At 42.4% G+C, this 15,547-nt stretch overlaps 2 protein-coding genes across 14 annotated transcripts in view; one reads left to right on the top strand and one right to left on the bottom strand.

Moving 5' to 3' along the window:
• GIT2 (GIT ArfGAP 2) overlaps positions 1-8,889 on the bottom strand; it is a 60,104-nt gene extending 51,215 nt beyond the window's left edge. For all 12 annotated transcript variants that reach the window (XM_036904045.2, XM_036904049.2, XM_057491585.1 and 9 more), the window contains exons 1-4: positions 8,695-8,889; positions 4,661-4,794; positions 3,100-3,212; positions 2,382-2,487 (exon numbers count right to left, since the gene is read on the bottom strand). In XM_036904045.2, the coding sequence (XP_036759940.2) occupies positions 2,382-2,487; positions 3,100-3,212; positions 4,661-4,794; positions 8,695-8,746 (405 nt within the window). In that variant the 5' untranslated portion in view covers positions 8,747-8,889. The remainder of the gene's footprint in view (positions 1-2,381; positions 2,488-3,099; positions 3,213-4,660; positions 4,795-8,694) is intronic.
• Positions 8,890-12,182: 3,293 nt separating this feature from the next.
• ANKRD13A (ankyrin repeat domain 13A) overlaps positions 12,183-15,547 on the top strand; it is a 32,617-nt gene continuing 29,252 nt past the window's right edge. Inside the window, exons 1-2 of one of the 2 annotated variants that reach the window (XM_036904062.2) lie at positions 12,185-12,738; positions 15,449-15,515. Coding sequence is in view for 1 of the 2 variants with exons in the window: in XM_036904061.2 (XP_036759956.1) it covers positions 12,643-12,738 (96 nt within the window). In the remaining variant the exon portion in view is untranslated. Of the gene's footprint in view, positions 12,739-15,448; positions 15,516-15,547 lie in introns of both variants that reach the window. The other variant, XM_036904061.2, reaches the window with a different exon arrangement.

The raw sequence follows: 15,547 nt of genomic DNA, 5'->3' as shown, positions 1-15,547 counted from the left end.
GGTCACAAAAACCCCTGGGCTCTAAGGTGGGGTCAGGCCCATTTTATTGATAAGGAAACTAGGGCTGGGAAGGCTGACCTATGCAAATGCATGACTTGTCCAACCAGACCCTGAGTGAGAGGCAGTAAGAGGAGGTGGCTGAGCATGGCTCTGAAGTCTGATAGAATTTCAAACTGTACACCCTTCAAGCTGTGTGAGCTTGAGGAAGTTCTTTGAGAAGTATGAACCTCAGTTTCCTCATCTCTAAAATGGTAATAACAATGCTACCTGTTCACAGGGTTACTGTAAGGAGTCAATGATATAACAAAGTACTTAGCACAGAGCCCTGTACATAGGAAGCACTCAAATACAGCTGCTATTATTATTATTATTATGGTTTTTACTCTCAAAAAATAGCTTTGTCTTTATAAAAAAAAGAACACATGTTATTTATAAGAACAAAGAACATAGTAAAACAATGAGAGCAAAGTCAGTCCAAATTCAATCATTAGGTAATAATGATTAATACATTAGTGTATGTTCTTGCAGACATCCTTTATACACATAACAGTATAGATTTTATATAAACAAAATCATTCTATGTTGACTAACAGTTTCTAGATATTTAACTTCTTTAACTTTTTATTAACCACTGACTAGATACAAAAAATATTTATGAAGTAAAAAGAAACACTTTTGTCACCAAACACCTTTAACCTACTCCCAAATTCAACATTTTTGTTATCTTTAAAGTCCCCTGTGAGCCTCTCTTCAACCACATTCTTCTCCTTTTCCCTCAGGGGTAACTGCTGTCCCGAATTTATGTCTATCATTGCCTTGTTTTCAATTTGACCACATATATTTGTTTCTCAGACAATGTATAAATTAGTTTTCCATGTTTTTGAACTTTGTACAAAAGGAATCATGCTATAGTTATCATTCTGCAATTTGCTATTTCCTGATAACCACAGTGTCCCTGAGACCATCCATGTCACTGCCAGTAGATGTAACTCATTCATTTTCACTGCTGTGTTCATGTATCTATTCCATTGTTGCTTGACAGTTAGATTGTTTGTTTTCTTGGTCTCAGAGTGTGGATATGAACACATGGACAAGAGTTTCTCTTGACTACATGCCCAGGAGTACAACTGCTGGTTTGTAAGATATGCACATCTTCAACTTTATCAGATAATGTCAGTGGTGGTGCCAGCTCACAGTCCCACTAGCAGTGTGAAAGTGCTCCAATGACTTTACATTTCCACTGACACTTGATATTTTGCATGTATCTCTGTGTACTACCATGCTGCTCAAAGTAAAATGAGAAATTTGTGAAAGGTATTGCTAAATTGTTCCTTAAAATGATCTTCCCAATTTATATTCATAGCTGCTATTATTATTATAATTATTGTTATTGTTACTGAACCTAGGGCTTTAGGGAGTTCATACCCTACACTGTAAACTATAGGATACTGCCTTACATCATACCCTCTCCATGACACTACTCTTGGCTTTGTATCCCATGCTTTAATGAAGTCCTTCAGGGTTGTAAACAGGCCTGTGGTACACCAAACTTTGTATCATTGCAGGAAAGCTCTTATACATTCAGAAGATGAGTTGCCTTCAAGTCTAACCTACAACTGACCAAAATGCAATAACCCCTATCATAGGAATGGAGAGATAAACTCTAACATCTTCATCCAAGTCTTAATTTTTAAATTATTTTATTTTCAAAAGTTATGGTAAAAAACACATACCAAGTCTTATTAATTAATGGAAGTAACAATTATTTACAATTACATATTTCTAGGCAAAGTTTAAAATTCTGAATTGTGGAGTTCATATTCTTTGTATTTGCTACAAGCAGTGCTTTGAAAACAGATACATAGTCCACATGGCATCTCTCAAAAACCTGCGAAGGCCCACATAAAGAAAACCATCTACTCATTTTACAAGTATAATAAACCATCCTGGGTACTACAGCTTTCAGTCACACCCTGCTTCCTGAAGATCCTACTCAATATGCAACCTACAAACCTTAAGAAGTCCCACAAACTTTCTAATCCCTTCTAGAAACAAACTGAGATGGTTTCTATTTCAAAGTTAAACAAACAAAACACTTATAGAAATATAATTTTAAAACCATATCTGAAAAACACAAATAGTTTTCTAGAAACTTATTTTTCCTCTTTGCTCTTATACCTTCACTAACATGAACAGGTACCATTTGAATTAAGATTAAAGAAAAAACCTATTTTAGAAAAAGCTGTTATTAATTATTTAGTGTACAGAAAGGAGTTTTTGTTTTGTTTTTCTCTTCTTCCTTTTTAAGTTTCTTTCAAACAAAACACAGAACAATATACCATTTTATCCAGCAGTTTGGGGATTTTAAAGGTGTGACCCACCTTACTAAGATCTTTAGCAGTCACACTATCGTCATCCCGGCAGGGCAAGCGATGGACAAATGCTAACATCTGATACTTGGCTCTTATGAATTCCGCTTTATTTGGACTGGTTGGAAGACAAAAAAGAAAATAGTTCACTCGCAGTTCAGATACGACATTCCCCATTCTTTAGACTGTAAAAAGAAGAGGAAGTGACCCACATCTCCGACTAAAGAATAAAATGAACAATACTGCAATAAGTTTCAGCAGTGTTTAAGTCCTAAAGTCGGACAATGTATATCAGTCATTATAATGGCTAGGACTGCAAAATACTTGCTTTCTATAGTATCTTTCTTCTCTTTGTTTTCTTAACTGACCTAGCAACCTTGTGAAGCAGCATTTCACACTATCTTACAGGTGAGGCATCAGGCAGACTGGAGCCTAGAACCTAGATTTCTGGTCTGAGTGCTTCTTGTCTGAGAATCTAATCTTAAATATGATTACAGCAACAGCCTCCAAGTCTTAGTCTCTAATCTGGAGACACTGACTTGTGCTGGGTGAAAGAAATGGTCCCATGCCTGGCCTCATTCTGTCTTCCTAATAGCAAAGAGCTCAATGCACAATTGGGGTAACCACCCCCTGCTGTCCTTATGGAGGGTGGTCAAAAACAGCTGCACTCCTTTCGGTGGGCCCCATGTGTTGCGAAGAAATAAAAAGTATTTATAAACATTCCACTTACTGTACTTTATCCTGTGGATTAGCTTTACGCCTTCCGCTCATAATAGAGGCAGGGTCCAGCAAAGAATGCTCCCATATAGAATTAGCACCATTATTATACAAGGTTTCAACCATCTAAAACCAAGCAGTATAAAAAATCTTATTTTAATTTCTTGCCATAAATATTCAGTGGGAATCAAAGACTGAAGTGGGGAAACAAAACCCCATTACAACACTAGAATGACTGGAATATCACACACTTCATTATTTTCTCATTTTTGAATGAGAAAGATGAACCTATAAGCAGTATTCAGTTTTGAGCAACAGGATAGCTAAATACCTAAAAGGGTTTAATTATATTATTCTTACAGATTATGAAGGAAGAATACTTTCACATTTTAGGGCAATGCTTCACAAGCCTGATCATCCAAATACTATTTTCAAGATTACTAACAACCACTTAATGTTTTTCTTTAAATTCACTCACTTTCAAAACTTTACTAGCAATTATGATTTGATTTGCTAGCTAAAGTTTTCTTCTACACATTAAAATAATGCAATCATTAAAATAAGTATTTGAGTACTACCTACATCTGTCTTGAGTACACTGGTGGTTCATGTGCCACACTTTGGGAATTATTGTTTTAGGGTCAACCCTGGCATTTTAAACTACTTATCCTTGGACTTTATTCAGATCCTATAATAAAATCTGTAAACAAAGACCTGAGAGCAGTAAATATCCACATTCACATGAGAATGAGTGTCAGAAACTTCTGAGCAAACGTTATTAATAAACTATTTCCCAACTGCATCTCACAGCATGACTCTTGACAAAGCCCCATCTGTTCTTAACATTAGTGGAGATACTGTCACATTAGAGATCCAAACCCACTTGTTCTGGTCCCTTGGCTTATATAGCAAAGTTTTAGGAACATGTTGTGCAGCTGCCATAGATTTAATAAAGTAGGTACTCAAGACAAATGAAGGCAAAACACATGCTTAATTCTGAGTTCCAAGAGAGCCTGAAGAATGTGTACCCCAAAATAGAAATACATGACATTAGGCCCCAAATAAAACAGAGTACTGAACACTTAGCAGAGTGTTAGGCATTCAATCAAAACATGTTAACTTGGTCTCTAACTAGTAACAAGAACTTCAAGAAAACTTAAACCAGATGTTTCAGAGATTTCTGAAGAATCCCAGTCCATGCTTCTATCAAAGCAGGAACTGTAATGAACAGTTTCTAAGGCAGTAGCTTTCAGAACATTCCTCATGGTATATGGAAAAGATGGACTGTTTAAAAACAATTCCTGGTAACATTCTAGAAAGTTAGCAATGAAACATTACCAAGAAATTTTAATGACTGTCTATCCATCTGTCTACAAAAGTTATGTTAGGAGAAAAAAATCTCAAGTGAATTCAATATTTATATATAGCATTAATAGGCACAGCACTGCTGTTCAGTTATAACTCAAACATTTTTGTAAGATTTAAGAAGTGCAGTAAGAGAAATTTTAGATGCTAAAACAAGGAGCCCTAAAAACTTAAATTATAAACTGTGAGAAGGATTCTTAATTCTTTACCTGAAGCAATGTTGGAGGCCAGGGTGTGTGTTTAAGATGCCTTACTTGAGAGATATGGCGTCCTAGACTCCGATGGACACTGCAGCACTCATCACATATAAAAGTTCCCCTATTTACTGATGCCCAGGAAGGATCTGGAAATAAGAATGAGATCTCAGTGGCAAGGATATCAGGTGGTTTGCTATACTGCCAGATGGCAAAAGATGAGTGAGGTTTGTTTTTCAGAAAAACGAGACATTTTTGTGGTATTGGTATGCTGGTCAACATATCAAGCTGGCAAGCTTGTCTGATCACCTATCTTGGCTGACTGGGTACAATGTTTATTGAGAGTAAAAACATGAGTTGAGGCCCTGAATAAGCAGTTATCTCCTTTCTGGTTCAAGGCCACAGACTGTAGCCCAAGTGTGATTGATCTACCATCTCAGATACATGCTTGTTCATTCAATCTAATTGAGAAGGTATAGATGAATCATTTCAAATCCATCTCTATAAACAGCAAGATGATATAATTCTGTCAATGAATAATCCACATAGCATTATCTGAAGTAAATGCTGAAAAGACTGCTACCTTAATAGACTTCTACACATCTACAAGCCTCTACACTGAGCAGAAAGCTGTGAGTGACACAATATAAAACTGCCCAGCTGCTGTAATTCTGAGGACAGACTAGGAAACCTGGCCTCCTCCACTAAGAAATGTTCTCTATGATATCCATTAGTTGTTTTAAATAGGCTACTAAGTCAAACTGATCTGAAAGAACAAAGAACAGGAGATGTAATAACAGCAGCTTCATGGAGAGAAAATCGTAAAATAAAAATAAAAATGAGTAATGGTGTGTGTACAATGTTTTTTTCCTATGAAGTCCTTTTCTTATGAAGACACCCTTTGAAACAAGGAATAATTTACACTTGGTAAACAGTATGAATAATTCACACTGAGTAAGCAAACTGAATACTCAGAAAGCCAAAACAAAGATAGACCTTCTACAGTTCATCAGATTCACAATCTGTTGACAATGACAACAGGTGCCCCTCAAACTGTCTGGTCTAAGGGTTGTTATTTAAAAATTTTTCACTCAATGTCCACAAAAATCTCTAAAATGCATGGACACCATCTTCACCATTTTTAGCTGTTTACTCAAACCCTTTCCAACCATATAATGAAAAGTTACAGGATTTCAATCAAAGACAAATCCTCGGAGTCGAAGTGTGTGGTGGCTGAGAGGGTTGGCTCTAAGAAAAGTAGTCCAGGGTTTGAACCCCCAACTCTGCCACTTCTTGCCCAATGACCTCAGGCAAGTTATTTCTCTGAGCATCTTCACATTGGATCAAATGGGAATAATCACATATCTCAGAGCAATGAGGATATAAAGAATAAGTAAAATTCCTTGCACAGTAAGTACTTAGCAATGTTAGCTAGTACAACCGCTCGAAATCATTTTCTAAGAACTATTCAGATATTTTCAAGAGACCAGTGAAATTCAGGACCACTTGAAGATGTTTTTGATGATTAATACTTAAAACATCAAATGTTTCCCATGAATCCTATAACTAGAGGGAAAACTCTCAAGTGGAGTTTTCAGGTAGTTTAACACAGAATAGGATGTATTTAAAATGAGCTAGAGCCATTAAAAAAGAAAAGTAAAATATCTGCTAAGACTGAGATCATGGTTAAATGTTTGCCATGAAATAAAACAGAAACAAAATAATTGTATGAAGTATAACTCTGCCAGTACTACCATGCCATTCTAAAAAGCAAAGACTGGAAACATCAGGATGAAGGATCTTACAAAGATACAAAGCAACATTGCTTTTTGCAGATATGTATTACCACTACTAACCAAAAAAAAAAAAAAAGGCATTTGTTTTGAGGCATAGGTTTGATTTTCACATATCACTCAGAGGATTCAAAGTGTTCTTGGAGGAAATAGGAACAAGACAGTAAGGATTAACACACAGTAAGCAAGGTTCTTAATCACTTTAACATTATGGATCAGAATTCCCATGGAAAGAATATTAGAATGTTAACAATACAGTAAAAGCAAGGTTATATGAATGAGGTTGGGTTACATGTTTCCAGTTTACCCAAATGTTTTATGTCAGGACTTCTTAACCTGGGCTTCAGGAACACCACAAATAGGCTTTAGAGCTATCTATGACCCCACTAAGAAATCATGTGTGAAATTCTGTGTGAAAGAGTGAGTACATGTGCATTTTCTGGGGAGAAGGCCTTAGCATTTATCAAAATCTTCAAAGGGATCTCTAAGAGAAAGAGGTTAACTCACTAAGGCTCTGCAGAAAAGGCAGCACAAATTCCTAGCTGCTCAAGTTCACACAACATTTCAAGGTAGCCTAATTATATTCAAAACAGGAAGGAAATGACTCAAGTCTCTGTAGATAGGCATAAGAGACAACTAAAATGATACAACGGGAGGGAAAAGGTTCTGAAATGCACAAAATGCTGCACAAGTGCAAGACAGTGTTTAGGGTGGCAGTGGGGCAGCAGTGTTCCTTTGCCCCGTATCATCCTTTGAGAAGTGAAGAATACACATTCCAAGAGGAAGTCTGAATCTAGACTCATGTGAATCAAACGCATCACAGAAAGTTCAACTGAAAACAGGCCAGAAAATAAGGAAGTGGAACAAGTAACACTTTAAGAGAATAGGATGGAGTCCGTATAACCCACACTAACTTGGATAGTATAAAACACCTTCTTTTAAACTCCTGCACCCAGTTCCCTGTCTTCAAAGGAAACTGGTAGCCCCACATGCACTATACAGGCCATGAAATAATCACATAAGATTTGCGTTTTCACAGTACTATTTAAAATCAGTCTCCGTTTCCATATGACAGGATGAAGTTCAGAACCCTTACAAAAACACTGGTGTTCAATGATTTCATTAAGATTGTTTATCGGACGCTGTTGTTCCAAGGAAGCCATCTTACCTTTTTGAATTACTTCAAATCTAAAGCAGATAAATCGCAAGCACTGAAAACAGCATAGAGACCAGTCAGTTCAGTCCCAATTGCTAAGGCGGGTCTGAACTCTAAAATCTGAAAACTAGGCCTGGGAGGGATGGTTTTGGCCTTTCCATGCTCCCATATGCCTATACCGCTGGAAAGGTCAAATATATCTATTTGCCAGTGACTTTGTGTTTGTTTTCTAAGTTGTATTTCATGTATGATTTAGATGTCAAAGGTTCTGTGGGGAAGAATACAATACAAAAAAGAAAAAAAAAAAACTTGGATGAGATGAAACTAAGAATATTTAATGACTCTATTTAACCACTGAGTGTGGTACTCCCGATTATCCCCAGCGGAAGAATGAGGAAAATAAGGCTGGGCCCCATGAAGTCTAACTAGCCCAAGGTCACTCAAAGCAAAATCCAGTTTGAACCCAGGCCGGTTCAGATCCCCAAACTTGACCCATGCATTGGCTCCTACGCGCTAGTTGTGTGGGCAAGACCCCGACGTCCTGCATATTCTCCCCGCTGTAGTGGAAGCTGGAATGTCAGGAGCAGGGAAACCATCGCCAGCGGGGGGCGGGGGATCCTCTGGCGAATCTCGGTGGGAGGAAGCGACGAGTGTCACCCGCCTCGGGCAGGGCCCCCCAGGGAGGCGGGGGTCCGGATGGCTGTGTGGGGAGGTGAGTGACACCTGCAGCCTGTGGGGGCCGCGGCCGGGAGGACGCTCACATTTTACTTCTGTAAACGGCTTTCCTGTGCATTGCCCAAGCCCCTTCCTGTTGGGGAAGCGGCCCCGACCCCGCAGCCTCCTCGTCTGGCCTGGGACAGAGGGGACAAGAAGGAAAAGAGGGACGGAGGGACTGGAGGGCGGCGGCCCCCTGCCCGCCTGTCTCTGTCAGGCCCCGAACGAGGCCCGCCCCAAGGCCGCCCTGGTTCCTCCTCGTCGCGACCCCGGGCACGGAGTTCAGGGCTCGACCGCCGGGACACGCCCGACTCAAGGAGGCGGCCCCGGGACAGGGGTCCCGGCCGGGATAACCGAGGGGAGCGGGCCCAGCCGGTGCGACTCACCCGGCCCGCTGCAGTCAGCGCACACCTCGCTGCTCCGGAGCCGCTTCGACATGGCTCCCGCCTCCCACCTGCCGGGAACCAAGGGTCCCAGGACCGCGAAGGCGGCGGCGGCTGCGCTTCCGCTGTAACGGGTCCCGCAGCGGCGCTGGCAGCGGCGCCTCTCCCCTCAGCGCCTCGCAGCCGCGGCGCAGCACGCACGCGCGGGGAGGTGCCCTTCGGCGACTGTCAGGTCATGTGACCGGAAAGGGCATGCTGCCTCGTCGCCATCTTGAGTGAGGGCAGATATTTGCCCCAGCTTCTTCTGCCCGCCTTCTAAGTTTTGAGTTGGGTCTCCCAGTCTGGGGAGAGATTTGCTTTGTGCCAGCACTGGTTAATACCAAGGTAAGCAGCAAAAAGTGACCAGAACTCTGCAGCCATAACATGCCTGGGGCAATCAATAGTCGTTACTTTAAGTAACTTTGGCCAAGTTCGTTAAGTTACTCATTCCTTTAGTCAACAAATACTTATTGGGCATCTACTATGTTCCCATACACTGGAGAAATAGTGAGCAAAGAAGACAAAATTTCCTGTCCATAGGGAGCTTACATCCTACTGCGGTAGATCTACAGTAAAATAAGTAAAATAAAGATATGTTAGATGTTTCTTTAGACTGCAATTTTAGCCTTAACTGCAAAATGGAGATGTTTGATCTACCTGTAGCCTGAGATTTGCTTTTGTGTGGCCTGCTACCTAAAAATGATTTTTTACACTTTTAAAGGGTTATAAAGATGAAAAAGGAGAAGAGAAAGAGATGAAGACTCTGACAAAACTCATGTATGACTGGCAAACCTAAATATTTATTATCTGGCTAAGGACAAATGGAATAATTTACAGAAAAGTGTGGTGTGCCTGTCCCCTAGTAAGCCCTCAATAGTAGAAGCTCCTATTATTATTGGTGTTTAGTATTGTTATTGTTTTCTAATCACAACTTTTTTTTTCAAGAATAAGAATAGAAAACCTAGGGTAATTTATACCAGTAATTAACAGGATGGTGTGAGAAAACATGAGATAAGTTTAAGCAGTGTGAAGGGGAAAAGAGATGTGATCCTAATGTTATTGAATATTTGGAGTATGCATTTCATGTAAACACAGCTATGATCACCATTCAGCAAATACTGGATGCCTACTGTGGGCCAGGTACTGTTTTGACTTTAGGTACTTTGGTAAGCAGCCATTGCGGCATTTTCCAATTAATGAATAAGAGAGATGTTCAATAAACATGCAATGATGAAGAAAAAGAAGATTAATTTGCACAAGGCTTCTGAAAGGAGAAGTTCTGGAAGAGGTTTCAGGAGCACTGGTCTTTGGTCCATTTCTCCGTTTTGATAAACAGGTGCTGTGGGAATAACCACATAATTCCCACACAGACAGCAGGTAGAGCTTCTGGGTACCATCCTGATGCACCTATATCCTGTGGTGGTTTGCAGATAAATCTTGTGAACTCAACATGCGTGGAGAGTGGATTAGGCCAGGATTCTTGGAGAGCTGTTGCTGTAGGCATCTGAAAAGCTGGATGTGCAGAAGATGGAAAGCAGAGCGTATGCTTTCAGAATGTATTAAATAGCTTCACCCAGCTGAGGTACAGCAGGGACATGGGACAAGCATCATGATTAATTTTTCTGCCTATGATGAAAATGTCAAGATATGAATAGTATAGAAAGAACAGGAGGGACTCCAGCTTAAGGCTAAGATTCCATTTTAAAAACCAGGGAATTAGGAGGTAAGATTCCTAACATATTTTATGGTGATTAGCCAACAACCCACCCTATCTTAAGGCAGGGTGAGCAGTCCAAAAGGATATGTTTCCACTGCTTGAGGGTAACTACTATCTTGGAGAAGAGCAGGATCAATAAATTCCTGTGTTTATCTCACAAACTATCTAGAGGACTCTGGATGGTGACATAATGTCTCTCATGGGAGGAAGACATCATGAGACCCCATGTCGAGCGTACACCCACCCACAGCCCTTTGCCTCATTCTTGAAATTCTTAAATGACAGAATCCTAAGACTTTAAGTGCACCTCCTTTCTGAGGTTGCCTGCCACTTCCCTTTCTTCGAGTGCATACTTTGCCTTAAATAAAGACTTCTCGCTGCTCTAAGAGTTTTGCCTCTGAGCTCTTCCAGTGGTAAGCATCTTTGTTATTCACGATTTCATTCAATTTTCTAGACTTAAGCACAAGTCTTCACTCTGTCCTACTTCAGACAAGTAGGGAAGGGCTACTAAGATCTCTGATTTAGGCTTGCAAGTTCCAGTCACCTGGGTGATCCAGATGAGATTGCAGCTGTACAATTAGGCTTTCTAGTAGCCTGCCTGAAAATCTCCTTTCTTTGCTTTAGGAAGTTCTCAGAACATTATCTCACTTCATTCAGTGCTGTGTGGCTCCCTCAAATCCGGGGGTGGTAGGGACTTAGTCTCCACACCGTGCAGATTCAAGCAGACACTGGATGCCAGGTGACTCTGGCTTAGAAGTTGGCAAGGGATTTGCCCTAGGCTGAGCAGGAGTTCAATAAGCTTTCCAGTCCTCCCTCCGTTCATCCTTGCTCTCTGCTGCTTGCAAGGCAGCTGCCATTCCCTACTTCTCTTGCTTTAATGAATTCATTCCTTACCTTTACTCACTGACTTGTTCAAGAATTCTTTCACGATCAGAGTCAAGAACCCTCCCCCATCCAAGCTGAGGTTTCACCTAGTGTGCAGGGAGAGACCTCCCAGACGAAGCTGCCTGACAACACAGCTATGTGGTCTACTTGCAGACAGCTGTGCAGAAAGCTCAGGCTAGTGAGTAGATGCAAGCTGACTTGGTTGTTCACTGAAATAAGGAGCCATAGTGTATTAGGTTGAAACCCAAAGAATAAACTCAACTTTTGAGGAATATGGTCAAGTCTGGGTATTAACTTTTCAGCCATAAGCCCAGACACTCATATGTAGGAGGAACTACCATCATAGCTAACTTGAGATTATAAATCAGTGTGGAGTTCAGATAGAACTGTGTTCTCAATTGGGGGTGATTTTTCCCTTCCAGGGGACATTTGGCAATATCTGGAGGCATTTCTGGGGGGAGTGTTATTGGCATCCGGGGGGTAGAAAGGCCAGGGATGTTGCTCATCCTCGTCCAAAGCACAGGACAGCCCCCATAGGAAGAATTATCTAGTTCAAAATGTGCCTGAAGTTGAGAAACCCTGAGATAGAACTATGCCCTTACTATCCCAAGTATTTAATGCCACTTCGCCAGAGTTCATAAATCCACTTTTAAAATTGTTTGGTGTTGCCCACTTCAGAATGGCTTCTGACCGATTATGGAAGCGTCTGCCCAGGTCCAAAAAGACTGCAAGGGAGTCAACAGCTGGAATGGTTTGGTTCAGCTCCTTTACTGTCACCCCCTGACCGCAAAGCCGGTGGAAGAGGCCCGGTTGTGGGCCGAACCATATGAGATCGTTGGAGCAGGGGGGAAAGAGGTTGATGACAAGTAGACTGAGTTTTCCATGCAGAGATCCTGGGCCGAGTTTTAGGTCTTCTTGGTGATCACATTGTTTCTCCGTGTGGAGTCGGAGGTGCGTGGGATCGAGCGGGCCCTGGCGCCGAGTGGTTGGCCTCGCCTCCCCCGCCCCGGTGTGCGGTGGTTCACTCCGCGCACTTCCCCGTTTGGGGCAGTTCTGCCCGGCGCGCAGAAGTCGGGTGCGGGGCGCGGGGTGGGCGCGGCCGGCCCTGTCCCTGACCCGGCCCGCGACCGCCGACCTCCCGCGCGCCCCGCCCTCGGCTCGCTGGGCCACCAGGCTCCGTGCCGCGCCCCGAGGTCGGTCTCTTCGTTCTCCCTCTGGCCGGCCGCCGGGCGGGCGGGCAGGCGCCGGAGACCCCGCGGGGCTGCAACTTGGCAAGCGGGTACTGAGGGCCAGGCTGCGTCCTCCTCGCCATGTCCTCGGCCCGCGACGCCAGCGGCCGCTTCCCTCTGCACCTCCTGGTCTGGAACAACGACTACCGGCAGCTGGAGAAAGAGCTGCGGGGCCAGGTGAGGGGCGGGGATCCGCGCCCCCGTGAGGGAAGGGGGAGTCGGGGGTCGTTTCGCGTCCCTGAGCCCATCTCCAGCCGTCTGCCCTCGGGGCCCCGCACACCCCTTCAGCTCTGCAGCCATGGGGCAATAATAATAATAGGCCATGTACTGGAGTGCTGTGTGCCAGGCCCTGCGCCGAGGACCTTATATACGTTACCATTTTACCATTCCAGCAATCCTAGGAGGGAGGTAGTATTATTGTTACATGTTACAGAGAAGGAAACTGAGGGCCTTGTGCAAGGACGCCCACCTAATAGATACCAAGTCGGGATTTTGATTCTGGCCCGTGGGCCCCAATGTGCACTGTCTTAACCAGATAGGCTCTACTGCTTCTCCCACATATGTAAGCACGACGCACGCCCCTCACAAGACCCAGCCTTTTTGTAAAGATGGGCTTGGTCGGGTTTGAGTCCAGGTTCTAACTCGCCCTTTGGCCTTGGGCAAGACGTGTCCCTCAGGTATCCAGGCCCAGGGAGGCGGATATATACCAAAGTTTGAGAATCACTGGGTGCACAGGATCCTTAAAATCCCTTCCTGTTCTAGAGTGCTTTGATTCCTTGTCTTCTATTTATTGCCATCTCTTTAAAGCCGTGGTTGAGGTTCTCAGTAGTTGGAGGCACTTTTGACGCCCCCTGCCCGTTCCCACATGCTAATGCATGGAGACATTTTTGGTTATAGCAAGTGGGTGCTACTGGGAGCTGGTGGTAGAGGTCAGGGATGGTGCTCAACATCCTACAGTGCCCAAGACAGCCCCCCACAACTGAGAATTATCGGGTCCAAAATGTCAGGAGTGTTTGCTTGAGAAACCCTGATTTTAGAGGCATTCAACAATCCTGGAAGCTGTTGGTGCCCTCTGGTTACAAGCTAACCGACTTAGCAGTTAGGATAAGGATTTGTAATATTAGTAGTCATTGGTCTTAATTAGATCATGCCCCCTCGCCCCCAGTAAATGATTGACCAGTAGGCATCTCAGCATACCTTACGATTTAATTCCCATTTTGTTACTCGACATGACTCACAGGGAATCCACTACCATTTTGCTTTCAGTTCTAAGTCTCACCTTGGACACTGTAAAAATGAGCAGACTGTCCTCAGTATCATTTTGCATCTGCACTTCCTCAGTATCAGGGCCACCCAGCTTCTTGTGAAATATTGAGACAAAGTACAAAAAAAGTCAGAGAACTACAATCCCATTTGATAAGGAGTTCATCATCATTAAACCACCCACTTTTCCAATTGATTTCTGAAACCACCAGTCTTTCTATTCATTGGAGGTGAAGAAAAGCATTTAAATGAAGTGCAGTTTTTCTTTGTAGATACGCTTGTTTGTTAAGAACAAAGTCTTGGTTTATAATCTAAAATGTGGCATAGTTGAATTATCTCCTTTACTGGCAAGTGGTGATAAAAGTGTTCAGTGAAAGTTTTCTGTGCTTTACCTTGAATAACGTTCAGGACATTTGGGATTAGAAAATTACAATTTTGCAGCACATTTTCCTGGAGTAAATTGGTCCTTAATGCCTTCAGCTGTCAAGGGGGTCAAGGAAGAATATTCATAATTGCTAATTCTTTGGTTTTGACTGTAGGTCATTTCACAGCATACGAGTTCCCCGTGGGAAAGAGGTAGTTGAAGTGTATTCATACAGAACATCTTGAAGGAGAAAACTTAACTATCATGTCCATGAAATCCAGTTTCCATCCTGAAACATGGCCATGGCGAGCGTCAAGATGGGGCTGGCATCCAGGGTGTGCTGTGTTCAGAAGGGGTTTGTGCCTGTTTTAATGCTCTAATGTTACCACCTCGAAATTCTTATTTTTTTGAATAAGGGGCCTTGAATTTTCATTTGCCACTGGGCTCTGCAAATTATGTAGCTGGTTCAGGATCAGGAAATTGATAATTGATACCATTAAAATATGTGGCAGGAAATACTTTGTAGCTTTCCTATTTATTGACACCCTCTGTTAATTATGAAATAGGTACCTGCATCTGTGCCTTGATGGCAGTTGGGTTCATGGCCCATCCTAATGCTGATTCAGTTGTGAGTGTGGGTGTTTTTTACCTTTGCTAGATTGTTTCATCACCTGTAAAAATGGGGAGAATAATACTGAAAGCTTACTGTTTGACCAGGCACTGTGCTGAAATGTTTTACGCACATTTTAGATTTAATTCTCACACGAGCCCTCTGATGATTCCCATTTTACAAATAAGAAGACTGAGGTGGAGAGGCTCAGTTGCACACTTAAAGCAGGGATGGAAAGTTGGTCAGATTCTGCCCTAATCCTATAGTCTGCACCCTTCTTCCTATATTTCTTTTAGTAAAAGTGGCTTCATTTCAGAATTGTGGGAAATGAGGCAGAGAACAGCTCTGAAAGTACAGGCACATAGTAAATGGGAGCAATACCACTTACCACAGTGATTGCTGTTATTACTGTAATCATCCTGGATATTTAGTTTCTTTTAACCATGTTCCAGTTTTTGTACAAGGAACATGATTTGGTTGCATAATTAAAAACAAAAAATTCCTATCGTCCCAGCAGTAAGACCAGCTGTTTGGCTTAATGATTTGTTAGCCAGTAAGCCTCTGCTGTTCGTCCCTTCATTCCTTCCATCCCACGAGTGAGACTTGAAGTAGGCGCACTGGTAGCTGTTAAGAATTTTACTTTGTTCTAGGAACAGCAGCACAGAAAGACTCAAGTTCATCCAGATAAAGAGGATAAGCCCAGGTCCCTGAGTTTGTGTGAGTTGGACCAACCCCACTGTCTTACTGAT

This window comes from Manis pentadactyla, chromosome 14 (assembly GCF_030020395.1).
Source record: "Manis pentadactyla isolate mManPen7 chromosome 14, mManPen7.hap1, whole genome shotgun sequence".
NCBI classification, from domain to species: Eukaryota; Metazoa; Chordata; class Mammalia; order Pholidota; family Manidae; genus Manis; species Manis pentadactyla.
Note: the sequence above shows the minus strand (reverse complement) of the source record. Positions and strands in the feature narration are given on the sequence as shown.